The 19422-nt window shown below is 44.5% G+C and overlaps 1 protein-coding gene across 5 annotated transcripts in view; it reads left to right on the top strand.

The window, feature by feature from the left end:
* SPTBN1 (spectrin beta, non-erythrocytic 1) overlaps positions 1-19422 on the top strand; it is a 116980-nt gene that overhangs the window by 34002 nt on the left and 63556 nt on the right. For all 5 annotated transcript variants that reach the window (XM_066177948.1, XM_066177952.1, XM_066177950.1 and 2 more), the window contains exon 2: positions 226-425. In XM_066177948.1, coding sequence (XP_066034045.1) covers positions 278-425 — 148 coding nt within the window. In that variant the 5' untranslated portion in view covers positions 226-277. The remainder of the gene's footprint in view (positions 1-225; positions 426-19422) is intronic.

Here is a 19422-nt window from a genome sequence, read left to right as displayed (position 1 = left end):
TGGAGCTGAACATAACAATTCTGGATGTGTGTATGCAGCAAAGCTTCTGGCTTTGGTAAAGCGCTTAATTTTTTGAGAATATTTGTTCTCTGAAAGAGTGGTTCACTTGTTCTTGAGCTTGTCTTCAAGTTAAAGTCCCTGATTTTTGAAACCAAAACTCCTGAGCTTTCTTCCAATATATGTGTACCATCCAAATGATTATTTTTATGTGTTTTTCTTTGACAGAGGGTTGTAGGAAGAATCTGATGGTGAGGAGAGGCTAAGGAGAAGACTCAGGATGACGACAACGGTAGCGACAGATTACGATAACATTGAAATCCAACAGCAGTACAGCGACGTCAACAACCGCTGGGATGTCGATGACTGGGACAATGAGAACAGTTCTGCTCGGCTGTTTGAGCGCTCCCGCATCAAGGCCCTGGCTGGTAAGCACTGACCTCGGATTTAGAAAAAAAAAAAGGTAACAAAGCTCTCTTCAAAGTACCTCCATCTGGAAGTGTGCAAAACATCTCACTAGTCCTGGAAAGGAGGAATGTGGTAGGTGGAGGTAGTTGTCATGTAGTAGTGAATGATGGGACTATACATTCTTTCTGAAATACTTGCTGTCTTCTGATGAATTCCACTGTTGTCAGTAGAGAAATGAAACTGGATTGGATCTTTTTCTCATTTGAAATGGGATTACGTTTGATTATTGTGTATTAAAGGCCATACATTAACCATATTTGTTTATAGAGAAAAGAGATTATGTCATGTCCTCTCAACTCTGAGTCACTGCCCTGAAAAGCAATTTTTATGCATTCTGTAAATGATTTCCTGACTTTTATGGTAGCATGCCCACATTTTTGACCTCTGAACAAAACGCCTTGGCAGTCTGGGACAGGCTTAGAAAACAGCTCGAAACTATACTGAGCATTCTGCTGGTGAAATCTGAGCTCCAGGGATGGTTTTAAACCCAACACTTCATAAGGTGTTGAGACAGGTTTATTGAATCAGCTGCATTGAGACAAAGGTATCACCTGTTCCATTTCTGATTCTGATGGGGCCGGGTCCAGAGTGCAGCGTGCCCTTTCTGCTCTCCACTCTGGCCACGGTGGTGCATTAGATGCCAAACACCTTTACATGCCAGGCACAGGCCAGGATCAGGTGTGGAGCTCCGCAACACGGAAATTAAGTAGTTCATGCAGGTGGGCAGAGAGCAGATCACATAACTCTTCCTGGAGACAGTAATGCTATTGACTTAATGGAACTGCTCACAGAGAGGGGGACGTGTGTTAAATTTTGCTGCCTTTAATTACAGCAGTTCCCATCACAGTGTGCATTTGGAATGACAGGGAGAATACTTTACCTGGGCAGGGCTGTGCTGAGTAGGGTGAAAAACAGCTTGCTGATACCTGTGGTGATAGACAAAATGAATCTCAGCTTGGGTTGCTTTATTTTAGTAGTTTACTCTTGTTTGAGGAAGGAACTGTTTTACTCCTGCCATGTTAGTGGTTGTAGGTTGTATCCCATTTCTTGGGTAGGAAATGCTTTTAGTAAAAAGCTCATGAGCCGTGTTTGGGTCCCAGATCTCACCTTACTGCAGCTGCTTGTTCCACTTACTTTTGTAGCAAGCAAGAGCTCCCCACCTGAGTAATGAATAATAAACATGAAACTCTTATTTCAAGGAGAAGTAATGTAAGGAAAGTACTTGAATTATTTAGATAGCCTAAAACACATACCAGTGTCAAAGCAAATAATTTTGCTGAAGGTTCGATTCAGATATTTAAACATTTTCCCACAGTATGGTGTATTTATTTTTTTTTCTGAATAAGCATTACTCATAGTTATTTTAATTTGATACATTTCCATACCTGTAATTCTCTATGGTTGGTGCTGAGAATGCTGTGTGCTGCCAAAACTTGGCTTAGCATGCTGCATTGCTGCAGCACTGCTTGAAAGCTTAATCATGGTGCAGGGAGAGAAGAGTGAGGAGAGGTTTGTATTTCAAATTCAAGGTTATGGTTAAAGATTGAGCTGTGGTCCTCTTGGCACTGTTCAATGTATGTTTTCAGATATGCTGTCTGGTGGGTAGTCTGCCCTTGCATCTCCCCAGAAAGGCGCTGGCAGGTTTTTAACAACTGCAGCCTGGAGCTGGGCTGACAGTAATTTCTGTCATTGTCCTCTTTCAGTGGAGACAAGCCTTTTCTGGAAAGGTGTTCTCTGATTCAGCTGTGTGTCACAGGATTGTGCACAATGACCACTGGATGAAAGCCTAGTGCACACACAGTCAGCTGCGGGATGTCAGGAGGTTTTTCTGGGCTCTGCAACCCCTCTGTTTGACTGGCTGTTGCACGATCACTTTCCTCCGGGTGAACTTCACTGCTCTCTGAAACAGAAGTAGTTGTGTGCCACCTCTGGGGTCTGGATTTACTGAAAAACACTCCAGGTTGACTTGGGAGAGCACTGGCTCTTTGTGGCCGTGAGCACCTTCCCATAGCTCCAGGACTGGGCATCTTCTGATGATAGCATTTCTCTCTCCAGAGGTCATGGATGGGCTGTATCTCAAGACTGCCTGTGGCTGTCCTCTTGCAATATGTCAGTGACAAGGTATAACAAAAGACTATCAACGTCTGGCAGTCTATGAAATGCTCGTGCATCATTATCCCCTTGTCCCAGTATGAAAGGTTTCAAAAGAGCACACCAGGCACTGGTTCCTTAAATTTCATCACCAAGATGCAAGCTGCTGTATTCCAAAGTAGAACAGCCGTGGGCATGTCACACCACCTGACTAATGGCTCTACTCGCTGTGGGTGCAGGCATCTTCTTTCCATATTCTTCCGCAAGCTGTGAAGTGCCTCTTTGGCAGAGCTTCCATCTCGTGTTCATTCTGCTTTACTGTAATTGAAGTGAAACTTACTTCCTATAAGGTAAGGTAAGGTAAAGAGTGAGGAAATAAGAAGTGAGGTTTGTAGCCAGAGTCTGATATTCCACTGTAGGAAGAATCCTGATGGCCCCACATTCCATCAGGATGTTGAAATGTTAAACAGCAAAGACAGGAGGTGGTGGTCAGAATAATCTGTGATTGGAACAATGTCCTGAAGAAAAGATCAGGTAAAGTAGGTACGATATAATAATAATAATAGAAAAACAGTGTTGTTAGTACAGCAGCTGATAATCGATGTTATTAAAGTGATCTGTGTACCATAAAAACCAGAATGCAAAGGGTTGTTTTGGTTTAAAACCAAGCAATCTTCTGGGAACTCATCTTTCAATCAGAATCCAGATTTGGAGGGATATGCAACCAGATTGGTTGCCAGTCATGTTGAACTAACTCACTCTGCAACTGATATGAGAAGGTAACTGATCCCTTCTTCGCCAAGTAAGGTATCTCACTGTAGGAAATCATCTTTCACCTGTTCTTGTTCTCGGTGGTTCTTTGGAAGGTCTTGCTGGAAGACCAGGTAATTCTATCTGCTCTGTAGGAGCCAAAGATATCATGTTTGTGCAAGATTCTTCATTCACAAACCCTCAGGGGTTGGATTTCGTTTATCTAGGACCATTAACTAACACTAATTTGTTGTGCAGCTCCTTGGTGCATGAACTTCTTGCAAAAAACTTTAGAAACAGTTCAGTTGTTCAGCAGAATTTTTCACACTCAGCCTTTGGGCTGTGAGGTTCAGGTATGCCATGCTTGCCCACTCAGGTGCTGTTTTCAGGTAGCATGAGAGTTGTCACCTCCAAAACTTTCCATTTTTTCAGTTAGCTAATTCAATATTAAACTTGGCTACAATTACTTGCTTTTCTGCTCATTTTGCCCTTTTATCCTCTGGGTTCATCCAAGTGACCAGAAGGTCTGTGACTCAGCTCTCTGGCCCATGAATTAAAACCAGTTTCAAAGTTTATGAAATGAAAGGAGTTTCCTAGTTTGGGCAGGAGTGCATTCCTTTTCCAGTTTCACCCAAGTGGCCGTGCATAGGTCGGGGCATTCACTGGTGTTGCACGATGTGGTGTTCATGAACCTTACAGGGTAAGCCAGGAGGCTGCATATGTCATGCAGCTTTCCTTAGTTGCTCAAAACAGGCTTGTCATTCATGCCAGTAACTTAAATTCTCCCAACAGCAAGAAGGGAAAGAGCATTGAAATTGTTCCTGAAGTTACACTATTGAAAATTTTTTCTTTTTAATATAGTGGAATAGCCATTTCATAAAAGTAAAAAAAAAAAAAATAGAAAAAACTTCCAGTAGGAAAATTCCATGTACCTTATGTGAGGCTAATTAGCCCCTTGTGCCCCTGATATTTGAGCCATTCCCCCCAGAGCTCCAGTGCAAAAAGTCAGCAAAACAACCCCACAGAGGAGTGAAAAGGAAGATTCTGCTTCCAGTACTTTCCAGATATCACACACCTGCCTGGCCCTGCTGTTGAGCATCTCTCTCATAGAAAAATTTCTGTTTCACTCAGAGCATACAGAATGAAGTTTCAGGTGTCAAACCAATAAAAAAGGGGAAAGTACAGTGATTTAGAGCTTAAGAGAATAAACTTTGGATTTATTCTTGGCTTTGAAAGAGCATACTGAGAATAAGCTCTTGCAGGGTGTTTCCTGAGTATCCTGCACCTGAGCTATCCAGGACTTAAAAATCAGTCACTAATTTTAATAGCAGCGAGTGGTATTAAGGAAGGAGAGCTCAGCATTATAGTGATCCTCGGAAATGCACTTGAAAGGGCATGTGAAGGATTCACTTGAGACTAAACAGAAATAAAAACCTTAGAGCAGTGAAATCTGCTCTGCACTGGTGTGGCAGAGCTGGTTATCAGCCCCTGGGTTTGTTTAGAGCTACATGCCTAATGCAGGCATACCCAGATGAGCACAAAAGGGCTTATTTTGGAAAAATCTTGTTTTCCCCAGATAAAATTTGATGGAATTATTTCAACAAAAGCTTTTCCAAATGTTGACCTCACCGTATGCTTTCCTTCTGGATTTCACTTCTGGAACAATTTCTTCTGATGTTTCTAACCTTCCCAGAATCCACAGGGCTGGGTGTTAGGAGCAGCAGTGTCATTTGATGTGTTGCATGTCACGCAGGCGTGAAGGGAAGGAGCAGGGCAGCAGAGAGGCTGCTGTACTGCCACATGTCACCCGTGGTGCTGGCTGGGGTCCTGATGCACACTATGCCCTTATCAGAGAGCAAGGAAAAGCTCAGCCCATCTGTCACTGTGCATTAATGTGTTGGCTTTTAAAGTTGCTGTGGAGAACTGTTTCTAAAGCAGATAGCAAAAACCAGACCATAAATAATACTTCGTTCTTAGTGGGTTTATTTTTAAAGATTATCAGCAGACTGACCCAAGAAGAACAGCCAGTATGTGAAACAAAATAACTTGCAAGTAGAAGCAAACAATGTATTCGATGATCGAAAATGTAGCTTGGTACACAGGTTATTTGTATCTTGCTGCTGTAACAACATGTTTTTTGGTTTCAGTTGGCCATGGTTTGGGGATTTGCCCTCTCTCTCTTTAGAATCGAAGACGTTGATTTACAAGGGGCTGTAAATCAGGTTCTTGGTAGTCTGATTAGATCTCTGGTCCAGTGTAGCTTCTTGAGTAGAGAGCCAAGCTGCTGAAAAGAAGTTCTGCTGAATGTACCTTGGGAATTGTCTGTGTCTGCTTGTCTGCTCCATGGACAGGATTTATAGAGTACTTAGTAACTGAGTGGTGCATGACAGTGGTTGCATCCTGGTGAATGACTGTAATCTGGCATGCATTGTTCAGGCAGGATGAACTGGGGCTGGAAAAATAGGCTTTTTGTTTCTTTGGGGGCGGAGCAGGATAGCAGCAGTATGGGAGCAGTTCAGCCCCACTCTGGAAAGTTTGAGTGCTGCTGTCATTTTACGTCTCCACTGAAATCCTTTCAGCACTAAGCACTGTCAAGTTGGACACGTATACAGAAGAGCCCAGCATTTTGCCAGCATGAGCCTGTGTTGATTGATCCCTGGATCTTTGAATTCTTGTGCGTTAAGTTCCTGGCCTGCAATACAGGTCCATATCTGCTTCTCACAGTATCTTGAGAAGAGCTCCTGGCATATACCAGTCTTTATGCATAGAGGACTCTGTGCTTGGACAGCAATGCAGAAATTTAACAAAATAAGGTACAGGAGAATTCTGTGCTCCAGATAAGCTTAAATAGAAAAAGCCATCTATACCCAGAGGAAGCCAATGGAAAGCTAATGTATGTGTGCTGGCTCTGTGTGCATAGGTGTATTTGCCTTTGGGATATTACCCGTGAAATGTCCACGGGGATAATCCTGCAGCAGGTCAATCTGGGCATTTCAATACTGTGGCACTACACCAAATTCCAGAGTGAGCTCCCTTACTCACAGTGATTTTAGGTGGGAGCTGTGCCTTCATTCCCAGAGCAGCACAGCACACTGCTCTCCTGTCTATTCCGGTTTTCCTCGTCCGTTCATCCCCATGGCATCACTGAAGAGTAAGAGCACCAGGGCATGTGCTTTTGGCTGCCCCAAAACACTGAGCTGAGTGGGAGAGGGTGTTCAGCAGCAGCAGGGCAGGAGTTGTGAAGGGGGGGGGGGATAAAGATCTCTGGCTGCAGCAGCTGCTCTGGGAAAGGAAAAATGCTCCCTGGGAGATACCCTCCATGGAGTCAGTGAGAGCTGAGCCAGGCACTGTCTTAAGCCTGGGATAATATGCTGACGTTGGCAATTTAGAGGAGACCTCCCAGCCAGATTTTTACCTGATATAAACTGGATTCTCCCCTGGCTTGTCTGAGGCCATGTTGTCTTACACCAGCTGGAAACCTGACCAGAGCTGGCCCTTCATGGGAAACCTGAAGACCGAAAAGGCTACAAATGTTCTTTCCTGTTGGAGTCAATGTTTTAGGGATATTTAATACAGGGAAACCATGAGACCCTTCACTGAGATAATTGGATTGTTTTTAGATAATTTGCTGACTAATCTTAATGAAAAGGATTTCTTCTTTATAGAACCTACATGCCAATATTGGCAATATACATATTTTTTTAAATTATGACTTCTCTCAGGAGTGAGCTTAGCTGTGGATGAATTTCAAAACCTAATCATGAGCCTGTAGTTCAAAAGAAGTCTTTCCACAAAAAATGCGTATGCAGAAGAGAATGTTCTCGTCTCATGTCTTTAGCATCTAGCTAGCAATGTTTCTCTATTTATGTTATTTATTCAGCCAAATCTGCAATGTGCCTTGCATTTTTTCCTTCTATTTGTTGCTGGGATACTGTCTGAAAGCACTCCCTGAGGTATGAATAATGTCCAACAGAGCACACTGCAAAGTGAAATTCAGTGCAGGATTCAAACATGTTTACTAATTTCTGTTAACCTTGGAGCTCTTAATGGGGTAAGATTAGTGATGAAATCATTCCCTCTGATCAGAGCTTTGATTCTTATCTTGAGATAATATCCTGGAGAGATATAAACCCAGATTGCCTGGAGATGAATTTCCTTGATGGGGAGGAGGCAAAAAGAACAGGAATAAGGATGAGAACCAGCCACATAGAGGGTGATGAAAATCTACTTCTAAGTTCCACTTCTTTAGTTTCCAGCATTCTCCCTAACAGTTTTGAGCTCTTGTAGTGAGCAAGGCAATCACTACAGTTTTTTTGCCAACCACAAGTTTTTCTTCCTTTATTAAGCCTTGAAGGCAGAGGGGTGTCAAGTGACAGTGTTTGTACAACCACTTGTACAACTTAATGTTTTTTTAATACGTCATATAAAAACGAAGTCACTGCTCTGGAATAATAACTTCATGGGTTGGACACAGTTAATATACTTGTCAATTGATCACAAAGCCTTTTTGTGGGGAGAGGCAGTTTCCAGATGGGGACATACTCTGGCTTGTGGAAATTTGTGAAGATCAGTGTATTTTGCTGCTTGTTTTCACACAATTTCCATTTTGCTCATGAGTAGCAGGACATTGAATTGTCATGTGTGAGTGATTATGGTGTAGCAACAGTGCATCTTCTGTGTTCCTGGTCAGACTGAAAAGAAAAAGAAGATGGTGTAAAAGGGGCAAAAGAGGGTGGGCATTTCTCTGTCTCTCTCCCATACATATAAACGTAGGTGCAATTCAGGTGGAAGAGAAAGGAGGGAGAGGCAATGACAATAATCCCAGCTACTGAAAAAGCAAATCAAAACCCATAAAAAAAAATTTTCGGCATGAAAATGAAAAAGTGTTTTCATGACAAAATTTCACAGCCAGTGAGTGTGTTAAGTGTGTACCTGTGCAGTGTGCTTGATTTGAACAGACTTTATGAGGGCTGTCCATCTGTTAGAGAGCAAGCCAAGTGCATTACATGGGCAACAAATAAAACCTGGGAATGTAGTTACAGGTTTTCAGGGCCGACCTCCCTGTGTGAGTTCATGGAGTATGGGAAGCAGTACAGGTTGGAAGGCAAACCAACAGAAACAGTCATTTCTTCCAAAATGTTCCACAAGCGCCTCTTATAGCTCTTCCCTGCTGGCCTTTGTGGCAGGTGTTTGACTCCTGCAGTTAGCAAGGACATGCTGTTACAGAAGTCATGTCAACTTTCCTGTTAATCTGGGACTTGTGTAAACTGAAACCTGAAACCAGGTGGAACTGACCCAGTTTCAGTAATAAATTGATATTCTGGCCTGGTTTGTGAGAAAAATCCCAAAGGTTTTGGTCTCAGATGTCACAACCTAGACATTCACCTGGAGCCCAAAGCTGGTTTGTACTTGGAGAGGAGAGGAGCTGCTGGAAGGCCAGCCTGGATGTGGAAAAAGGAAAACATTACAGACCCCCTTCCATAATAAAAATCTTTGTCTTCTAAATGGCCCCCTTTTCCTTGCCTTTGGATTTCTTTGGCTCTCCAAAGCCCACATGAGTCACAGAGAATGTATCTGGAAGAGACTGGGAGGACCCCATGACAGGGTGGTTGCCACTGACCTAAAATCCTCTTTATCAGAAACATTTGAGATACTTTCTGCAATGGAAATGTTACTGAAGAGGAGAGCTCTTGGTTTGCTTGTATTCATTTCACCTCCTTGCGAGAGTTACCAAGTGTTGCAGGACACGGCAGGTTACAAACTGAAGGGTGCTTTTCCCTCCAATACCTGCAGCAGAGATTATGAGCTTGGCAGCTCATTTCTGCTTGGTGTGTGGGCTGCTGCTCCCTGCTTCCAGCATCTTAGATAAAAAACTGGAGGGAAACCAGCTAACTTTTCAGGATTCATGTTATGCAAATTGTTAAATAGGGTAAAAATAACAATTTCCTATTAAGTTCTAGAACAATCCCCAGCAAAATCTATCTCTCTTGCTCCAATAAATAAGGAAAGGTTTTGTTTTTACTGTGAGGACGGCGGCAAGTGTGATAATGAGTTTTCAGTTCCTACTTGTAGCACTTAGGGGATGTGTAGAAACTTTACCTACCTTCAGGAGAGGAGCAAAATGTTACGAGATTTCTCTGGCATTTTAGTTTAATAAATCATCCTTTTTATCTTGTAAATTTTTTTCTAGTTAGCCACCAACTAGAGAATTTACAAGACCGAGGAAGAGTAAAAGGAAAAGAAAAGGGTGATGATTAACCAGGTTCCTAATTATTGTAAGCTCTAGCTTAGAAACATTGATAATTAGGAATTTGGAGGTAATTTTGCTGGATCTAACATTAATGTCTTCCTTAGAAACCCATGTTCTTTCCTTTGTGTCAGAACCTGTTCACTTCAGCAGTATTTTTGAGAGCTGTATAAAGACAGAGCCCAGGAGAGACCCTTTTGTGTTCTGGGGTTAGCAAATGTTTCTAAATGTCACTTGTACATTCATAATATTACTGTAATCAACCTCTCATTCTCCTTGGGGCTTTGCAAAGCTCTGATCATGTCAGCTAGAACACTCTGCATTATGGCTAAGTGGATAATCACTTGTGTTTTATTTACTCTGAACAAGTATGCAAGCCATCATCACCTGGCAGGTGCTATGAGACAGGGACAATTCAAACTGTGCCAGCAAAAGTTATTTCATAGCTATGGGCAAAAAATTGAGAACAAAATTTAGAGGTGAATTTGAAAAAAAGCCCCTGGCACACCCCTCCCTCCTCAATATGCTAAGCTTAATATCTGATCTGGCCCTTCTTTTCCTGCAGTGCTGTAATCAGTAATGAATTACACCACGGACAATTTCCAGCTGTGTCGATGTGACAAGTTGCAGTTGGCCTAGTGCTCCAGAGCTATCTATGGCTTCAAAGCATTCAATCCCCTCCATAACATATTATCTAATTAATGTTGTCAAGGACTTAGTCAATTAAAGATAAACAGGGAAAATGAGTAGAACTGGGGTGTCACAAAGGGCTTTGTACATGCAGAGTCTTGTGATCAATCCAGTGCATCACCACATGGCAGCAGAAAACAGCTCAGGTTCACTCATTTGCAGTCAACAGCAGACCAATGGATTAGGCTTGGTGTGACTCACGCAAAACGGGGAGCTGGCAGGATGCCTGTTTGGAAGCAGCCTTGCTACATACCGTGTAGCATTTCGCAAACACAGACATGTCCCCATTTTGCTTTGCTCTTTCCACTGAACTCCCACCAACCTGTTCAGCAGAGCCTTCAAGGTGTACAGCAGTGCCCAGCAAAGCAGCGGGAAGGCCCTGGCAGCTGAGCCTGGCACCAGAGCCAGCCCCAGGAGATGAACCATCAGCAGCAAAGTCTGTCACATCTGCTGCTGGGGGGCACATTGTTCAGCCCAAATGCCAACCTGGATGGCAGCTCAAATGAGATCAGGTACTCAAAGCAAGTGCTGCTGACAACACGTCAGGGACTGGTGTCTCTCTTTGTCAAACCTTGAACAAAATAAGTTCAGTTCAAGCACAGGTTCTCTCCTTTAGCTTCCCCCCCTACTAGCCTGTGTTGGTCCATACCTGCTGCAGTTCCTTCCCTTTAAGGTAGTGTTTAGTGCTACTGGGCAGGCTAGAATTGGGAGGGACAGAGAGGGGACCAGAACCAAAAAAAAAAAAAAAAAAAAAAAAAAAAAAAAAAAAAAAAGAGGGGAAAAAAATCAAACTCCAAATTTTGTTCAGTATGTCTTGAAGCTTGCCAGCTTCAGTTGTCCCACAGTGGACAAACTGAAATGTAAATTTGTGTGTGTGGTGTTAATGTTTCTTGATGGAGCGGGTAACACCAGTCTGTGTTTTATATGGGCCTAAGCTAAATAATTATTTTTAGTTTTTGATATTTTCCTTTTGTAATAGTTTACTTCTTAATATTTTTAATAATGACCATGTGCATTAGTACGTTGCCTGACAAAGGTTTTGGGAAAGCTTTCAGCTGGGGAAGAGTTCCTGACTTATGGCCTTCATGGTTTTAAAAATGCTCCAGTTTCCCCGTCAGCCACTTGGACTTTAGTGTTACCTTCTGAGCTCACATAGCAACACCTGTTTGCTCAAGGTGGGACAGAATGAGTTGATATGCCTGCAGGTAGGGCCTGGCTGCCTGCCTGCTCTTGAGGGGAAGGGTTTGCATTTAATTATAACGTAGGTCAGGCATGGCAGGCAAGCAAAAGCTGCTGTTGTTAGGAAGCTGCAGGAGAAATATCTGTGATGGAAATAAGCCTGTACTTGTGTGCTGGGCAAAACGCACGCCTCCAGCTTGGTGGAGCTCACCTTGCTATGTTAATGGCTTAGCCTACCCAGCTCTGCTCCTCGGAATTCGGGAGCTTTTGGTGTTTTGTGCTGCCCTTCTTCCCTGGAAACCCCGTGGCCAGCGTTGGCCTGTGGGTGCCTGTGTGCTGGAGGGACAGCTGGCTGCACAAAGATTATCAGGGGAGTGTTTAGCAGGAGCCTGCCACATCAGCCCATTGTTGTCTGGAGAGCAGCATCCTGCCTGCTTCGGCTGCAACTGCAGGTGCTTCCTCAGGTCCCTCTGACGCCTTCCAGACATGTTTTTAGGGCATGAGCCTGCAGGGGCTGGTCCCCTACACATCCACTTTCCTCCCTGATACTATAAAACCTGTCTGGGTCTGCTAAGGAGTCCTTCATGACCAAGTGTGGGTAGTGATGAAGGGAATGAATGCCAGCTTTCAGAAGTGTTTTAGGCTCTACTTGAGGTGGGCTGTAGGACCAGAACCTTAGTGTAAATACAGCTCTATTTAAATAAAGGGATGCACTGAAATACCCTACTAAAAGTCCTTTTGTATCAATATAACTCTAGACTACCGCAATGGTGGTGCTCTAAGTAAAACCGTATAGTTAAAAGCCATAAATATTTTAAATGCATTTATGACCTCAGGAGCAGCGTGCCAGACATTTTCAAACTGGACTTTGTGCACATTTGTTCCCTGATGTGCTGGTAATGGCTGGTTGAATTTCCACCTTGCACCAAGCAGGACCTTGGGCTGCACTGAGTCGGAGGAGTGGGCTGAGTTTCTCCCACAGAAATTGTCCTCACTGAAATTACTATATGACTTAAACCTTGTGAAATGACGGTATCAAAACAAAGGCAACATTTTGAAATGTTTAATGAAGGGATGGAGTGGGAGGAGGAGAGAACATGGATTCCAGTGGAAAGGAATTTGGAAATGCAAGAGAAGAAGGAAAGAGAAAACATTTGTGTGAACATTATCAGCAGTTTTAAAAATGAACAGGCAAATGTTGTATACTGAGACTATGAATGTGGAATTGACCTTTTAATTTTACTTACAGCTAAGTGAGGGCTGGGAGCTCATGTCCCTGAGGGAAAACTGACATCCTGTATCTAATACCATCTGCAGGAACTGACTTCCAGGGCCAAGCCCAGCTGCTCCTGCTGCTGTGCACTTTTGTATTTCGGCAGGGTATTGAGGTGCCAGTCAGAGCTCGGCGAGGCATCCTTATTTACGTTAGAGCCCTCCCCCTCAGCGCACAGCCCATTAATCTTGCAGTAATGCCGAACACGCTGATAACTGGGCGAGGAGCACATGCACAGGGCATGTCAAAATCCTCAATATCGTCAAGTAACATAAACCGAAGTGACAGGAATTGGCTGTTTAAAGAACCTTTCGACAAAGCTTTCGTTTGTTCCCGGTGTGCTGGAGCGTACATCTCCCCGCGTCCCCTCCTCGGCTGGTGCTAAATACTGAATGAGCGCTTCTGTGTGCGTGCGGTGCTTCTGCAAGCCGACAGCCCAGCAGATAAATAAAGGAAAGTGCCCTCCTTTTCAAGTGATAGTAATCTGAGACTTTTCCGTTACATGATGCTCCTAACAAAAGGTTGTAATTCCAGCAGCTTCGCTCGGGAAGGTACCACCGTGCGCGGCGGCGGTGCCGGCAGCGCGGGGCCGGGACCCTGCGGGCAGCCGCTCCCGGGGCGCGGCGGAAGGACTCGCTGGGGCGTTGCATGAGCCGGGCCGCTCTTCCCCTGCTCCGCCGCCCCTTCGCCCTTGGTACAGCCTTCCTTTCCTCCACCGTGCCGTATGGTAATCGAGTGACATCAGCCCGTGCCCGGGCGGCTGCTGTTTATATTACAAACCAGCAGAAAGGTCTGAGGTGTGCGCGGCTCCTGGGAGCGCCGGTCAGGGCGGCAGCGCGTGGCTCCATGCTGCCTTTACTTCGGCCTGAATCGCACGCTTGCTTTTATTTCACTTGGTTTCGCCAAAGCCAGACGAGCATTTGAACCAGATTCAAGCACTTGAGAGTTGCCTGTTGTGGAACTGGGAAAAAACAAACAAACAAAACCCACCCTCCTGGTTCTTTAAGTTTGAATCCATTACAGAGAGCTTACCGCCAAGCCACACGGCTGGATTTTGAACCGAAGCTGTTATTTACTTAGGGCTCAGGGGGGAGCGTTTTCGCTAGGGACTGACGCCAAACTACTGGAGGAAGCCGGGATTTACCTGGATGTATGGTAAAGAAACTTGTGGTTCCTTTATGCTGCAGTTCATCGTATCCCTGCGCTACCTGTAAATGGAATTACAAAAATCAACCAGTATGCCCGGGCCGTTGTCCCCAGGATATGCAGCTCAGGTGCCGTATAACTATAACCAGTTAGAAGGACGATTCAAGCAGTTACAAGGTAAGCCTGTGCGGGTTTTTTGGAGGTGTTGCCGTGCTATGATCCTTGTAAACGTATTAGTCCGGGCTTATTCTCGTTGCACCAAGGTGTTAGTGAGAGAATACAAAAGTGGTTCTGTGGGATAAAAGCTCTGAGTTAGTTTAAAGGATACTCTGTGCCTTTTCTCACTCTGAAGGTGTCCCGAGCCTTACACAGGCTTAAGGTGTGTGTCCAGCCTCTGAGCCACTCAGCCTTGCAATGAGGACTAAGCCAGACCACGTCTCTTAGAACAATAAGAGGGAGAGTGTGGAAGCAGTCTTCTATTTATTTTATCCGTAAATAAAATACAGTTAAAACTGGCCATCAGTCATAAATCTTAGCTGTGTTGGGGTGCAGTTCACAGTGCATGTGCCCTTTCCAACCCCTGCGTACCTCCTGCAAAGGCGAGTGGCTTCACTTCTTCAAATGAAGAACAGTTGCATAATTCCCTAACGAGTTCGTTTGCTCGCGCCATAGATATCTGAGAAAGCACTCGAGTACTTTAACATTCCCAGTTTTCTTTGCTTTTAGACAGGCAGAATGTCCTTTAATATTTTCCCATTAAATTCCCTCTCCGTGTGAGAAGCAGAGGTTTCTTTTGGGGGTGCTGTGTGCTCTCTGCAGGGAGGGTAGGCCTCAGTGCGGGCTGCAAATCCCCAGTGCAGGGGGGAGGATGGTGCCCAGCAGCTCCGTGCCTCAGGCAGGGTAAAACAAGCTCTGCTGTTTCTCTGTGAAAGACACGTCCCAACAATGAATGAACTCCGGGATTGCAGTTGGAAAAGAAAAAAAGAATTCTTCACTGAAACCAAACCTCCTCCTCCTCCTCCTCTAGATCCATGTGACTCTGGAGATAGTCCCAGAGCAGCTTGAGTACAGTGAAGTGCTGCCCTTCTGTGCATGTTTCTTAATTTACTCTGGTCTGTGCTGCAAGTGTGGTCCGTGATTCCTGGGAGAGAGGGGGCAAGAGCCTGGTTAGTGCAAAGAATGTTCCTATTTGTTGGCTTAAGGAGGGAGGAAAAGAAACCTTTCATTCATAGCATTGGTTTATCTTGTAAACTGCTCACAGCAATGGCTGCACATTGCATGTAATGAGGCAAAATGATAGCGTCCTAAACACTGGGAGCATGGAAATTCCTGGGACAAGGCATGAAAAATCCAGGCTGAAACTTGCACGTGCGGGAATACCTTACAGGCTTTATCTTGGACATCTGTCAGATCTTAGGCTGTGGTACTTGTGTTGGAAAGAACTAAGTTTGTCGCATGAAGAAAAACCTGGCTCATGCCTCTTTCTTTGCTGGTTTAGTTAGCAGTCTAAAGAAGGCAGATTTTATCATTTTCAGGGTCACTGCTTCAGGAATCCATTATCTGTGTGTTTACATCACACTGAAAGAGGAAAGCAGACCACATTGTTGAAAGCACAGAAAGTGAGTTTTCCCTCAGTGGAATGCACTGAGTTGACTTTTTAAAAAAGAGTTTTAAAAAAGATCCAGTGCTCTCCCTAAAGTACTGCAATTTCCTCCAGCAGAAGAGATAAAGTGCAGTAAATTCTGTGCAGTTTTGCAGCAGACCGTCTAGTGGATGTTTACTCATATCACAGGCTTGAAAATGTGTACTGTTCAGGGTGGAGTTTAGGTGCAGGCAATGTTGTAAATTATGCACCAGATACTCCATGAAATGCTAAATAACCATACAAAATATCGTGTGTGATGGAAAGGGAGTGGCTTAACTCTGCTGACACAGACGAGGTCTTTCCTCGGATTAGTGGCTCTTTGCTTGAGGTATGTCTAAAAAGCCATTGTTTTGGGGTTGTAAGGTTTTCAGGGGATTCTTGCTGGAAGGCTCTTGGTGTGAACAGGGAGTGTTCTGTAGCACTGGGCAAGGCTCAAGCCCAGTGAAGGTGAGCTGAATATATGTAGTTTTTTTAAACTACAGATTTATCACCAGTTTTAACTCTTTCACAATGGAGGTGTACAAACAAGTAAGAGCAGATGCATTTCAAATAATCAAATACTCCTTCATAATTGTTTCACTCCTCTTACTTCTGGTAGGCAGGCTCTCTAGAGCAGCACCAGCATTGGCACCACACAGATTACTCTTAACTTCTGCTCATGTCCTTCACACACTGAATTTACCCCTCTTTTCTTCACAGTTCCTACAGTTATCATGTGAATCCCCAGCTTTGCACTAGATTATAGCAAGGTACTGTTTAGATCTAGTGCATGTTGAGTTTTCTTCAAAAAAAAAAGCACTTGGGAGTATGTTGTTTTGTCTAAAATAACACGGAGCAAGTACTCAGGCCCTGTACAAAGAGAAGTCTGAATCAGCAATGCATAGAAGACAATTCTCTCTGATCTCCTCTTTCCTAAGACAGACAATATATGAGGTTTGACACTGCCAGTTTCACATGAGGAGAGGAGCCAGCCTAATTCTGCCCCCAAAATGCTATGGACACAGGTAATTCACATCATACATGATTCCATAGGCACTCCTATGTTCCACCTCTTTTAAATGCCTTGAAGTGATGATTGTAAGGAAACTCGTGTTCAACTTGATGATGGTTGTGGGGTAATTAAAGCAGAATTTCCAGCCCAGTCCTGCTGGGCCGTGAAGCCAGTGCAGGTTGTGGGACTGCACTGAAGGGACCAGACTGGCTCCTTCTGTACCTGGAATTACCTGGCAGGGGATTTCAGCTCCTGTTTGCCTTGATGGGCCAAAGAGAAGCAGGATGTGGCAGAAGGCATTGCTGGGAGTGAATCAAGACTGTCTTTGTGTCAAAAGAAGGCCTGAAGTCCAGCGTACAATAATCCAGGAGTTTAGCATACCCAGTCCTTGTGCTTGTGAGAATGTCGGCACAGGTGTGGGGAGAAAAATGCTTTAGCAAGCTGTGTTTCCTTTATTAAGTTTCAGTAAGTTCCTACTGTGCTTAGTTCACCTGGTCCTGGAATGATAAGTGAGTGATACTATCAGTGGTTGCTATAATCTTAAACCTAGGTGTGGAGTTTTGGTTCTCATGGCCACTTGTGCAGTAGAAAGGGATCAGGTTGCACGGCTGCAGTTGCTCGCTGCAAGTAAAGACAGAACCCCAGAACCTGTTTGTGGGAAACACGTTGCATGGAGCTTGTGCAGGTTCTGTCAGAGGAGAAAGTTTGTCCTGCTATATTGAGGAATTAAATGCAAATCAAACCAGATATGTTGTTTTTGTTATAAAACGAAGGCTGTCACCCGTGCTATGTTAATGCGGCAGGATCCTGTGGATTGGCTGGGCACGGGTGTAGGAGCTGGCAGGAAGAGGTTAATGCAAGTCAGGAATTTGGAAGGAGATCCCTGCAGCTGTATCACCTTCCAGCGGGAAGGGCGAACAGGGAAGTAGCTATCATCACTGCTTCAGGGGCTGTTTCCCACCCGGTTAGCAGGACAGTGGTATTAACATCTGGCATTCGGGGGTTTGGTGACTCTATCAGCTCTTGCCCTGTTATTGGAAAGTTGGGTCTCCGCTCCGGGGCTGTTCCCGAGGTGTGAGATTTCCAGCGGTAATTACAAATGTGAAATCTTGGGGGATGGGGGTGAGCTAGATCGGCACTCCTGATAAGTCCCAGAGGAAGGCCAGCTTTCAAAGGAGCTCTGCCGTGTATCCTGCTGTGTGGGACATTTCAGGTTTGGGCATTTTTGTAATGCTGCCTTTCCGGCTGGGCACTGGGAATTTTAGTGGGAGCCTGGTGTCTTTTGGTGCTCAGGCTGCATGAGAAGAAGTGCCTTTATTTTGAGCCGTGTTAGGAATAGTATGTTTGAAAAACTGGACACTGGAATAAGGTGTGGGAAAGGTGAGCTGCCTTTCCCATCAGAGGTGTTTAAGATCAGTTCTAAACTCTGTTTCATGGGGATACAAGGCTGACTGTGGCTGCACAGCACTACCTGCACTAGGAAAGGCAATGCAACCATATTTTGGGTGTTTGGGGCAAAGCCCCTCTCTCTGATAAAGGAGCTTTTCAACAGGGAGCTCCTTGGCTTGGAATCCTTTGATCTGCAATGACCCAAGGAGGTTTGGCAAAAAAAAAGACACGCACCACTTCAGTTTTTAAGTGGTCACTGGTAATCACCTTGATCATGTATGACTATATGTGTAGGCTGGTTCCCGGCCATGCTGCATTACAGCAGGAAGATTTTCTTGGTTTTTCTTTTCTCAAGCAGGGCTTTCCCACAGCTTTTGCTGCAAGAAAATCTTCCCCTAAATCCCTGTCTGTGCTCAAGGTTAAACAGGGAGCTCCTGCTGCCGACAGAGCAGTTTGCAGGAGTTGCAGTGCGTTCTGCACTAGGGCAGAGACGCTCTCTGTGACACCAGGATCCTTGGGAGTTCCTCTCGTGGGTGCCCTTTGGGCAGCCAGTTTCAGCAGTCGCCTTCCTGGTTGGGAGATTTACCTTGTGAAGGATTTGAGTCTCCTGGGAGCAGTGACCTGCATAGCTCCAGGCGCTGATTACTGACCTGGGACACCCTACTTTGTCTACCAAATGCATCACTGGCATTTCTTGTCATGGTAATTTCTGTTAAAGCTGAAATGCAGGGAGGCTGAATTTCATTCTGGATGAAATGAGTCTGGGTTACACGGAGTTTTGGCTGGCTTACCCCCCCACCCCATGTTCTCAGATCCACCAAAGGTGGAAATTCCTGTTCGCGTGGCAAATTTTGCTTGGTTTTCTGCAACACTCCAAAGCCTGAATGTGTCACAGCATACTTCAGTCTTCTGGTTTGGGTGAACACCTGAGCACAAGCTGCAGGGTTGGAAGTCCTGTCAGATTTGCAAGGAGTTTTAAAGGGATCCCAAAGGGACTTAAATGTGCATTTCTGTGATAGATGGGCCCCTATTCCTTCCAGTGCAAAGATCCCTGCAAACATATCCAAATCCTGACTCAGTTCTTAGGCAAAATTTTACCTTTTCTGGTCATGGGTTTTGGTACTTATGGAGATAGAGAAGGCAAGCTAAAGGAGCTACGGGTAAGGTATTTCTGCCGATGTGGTTGGTGTTGATACAGGTCAAAAGTAAACATTTAAATTTGGCTTGGCATCTCACTGAAATAACTGTGAACATTTACAACTCCAAGCTGCTGGCTCAGTTTTTTTGTAGTCTGTTCTCTTCGGTTTTCATTTATAGTATGTTTGTAACATTTGGTTTTTAAACTGTGTGTGTAAGGAACCTAATTTAAAAACAATCAGAAATCTCAAGGTGCTCTAGCTTAATTTTGTTTTAAAAAGGGCAATTCTGGAGCACTTTTTGTGGCTCTGAAATGAAGAAAAAAAAGCTTGTCAGCAGATATTTTCACGTGGGACAGCGGGGTGTTTTGAATACCCTGCAGGAGATATGTAGCCAGAGTAAAATGATTTGTGTGGTGC

Source organism: Chamaea fasciata, unplaced genomic scaffold (assembly GCF_029207755.1).
Source record: "Chamaea fasciata isolate MVZ Bird 193981 ecotype frontalis unplaced genomic scaffold, bChaFas1.0.hap1 SCAF_3, whole genome shotgun sequence".
NCBI classification, from domain to species: domain Eukaryota; kingdom Metazoa; phylum Chordata; class Aves; order Passeriformes; family Sylviidae; genus Chamaea; species Chamaea fasciata.
This window is presented reverse-complemented; position numbering and strand designations above follow the sequence as displayed.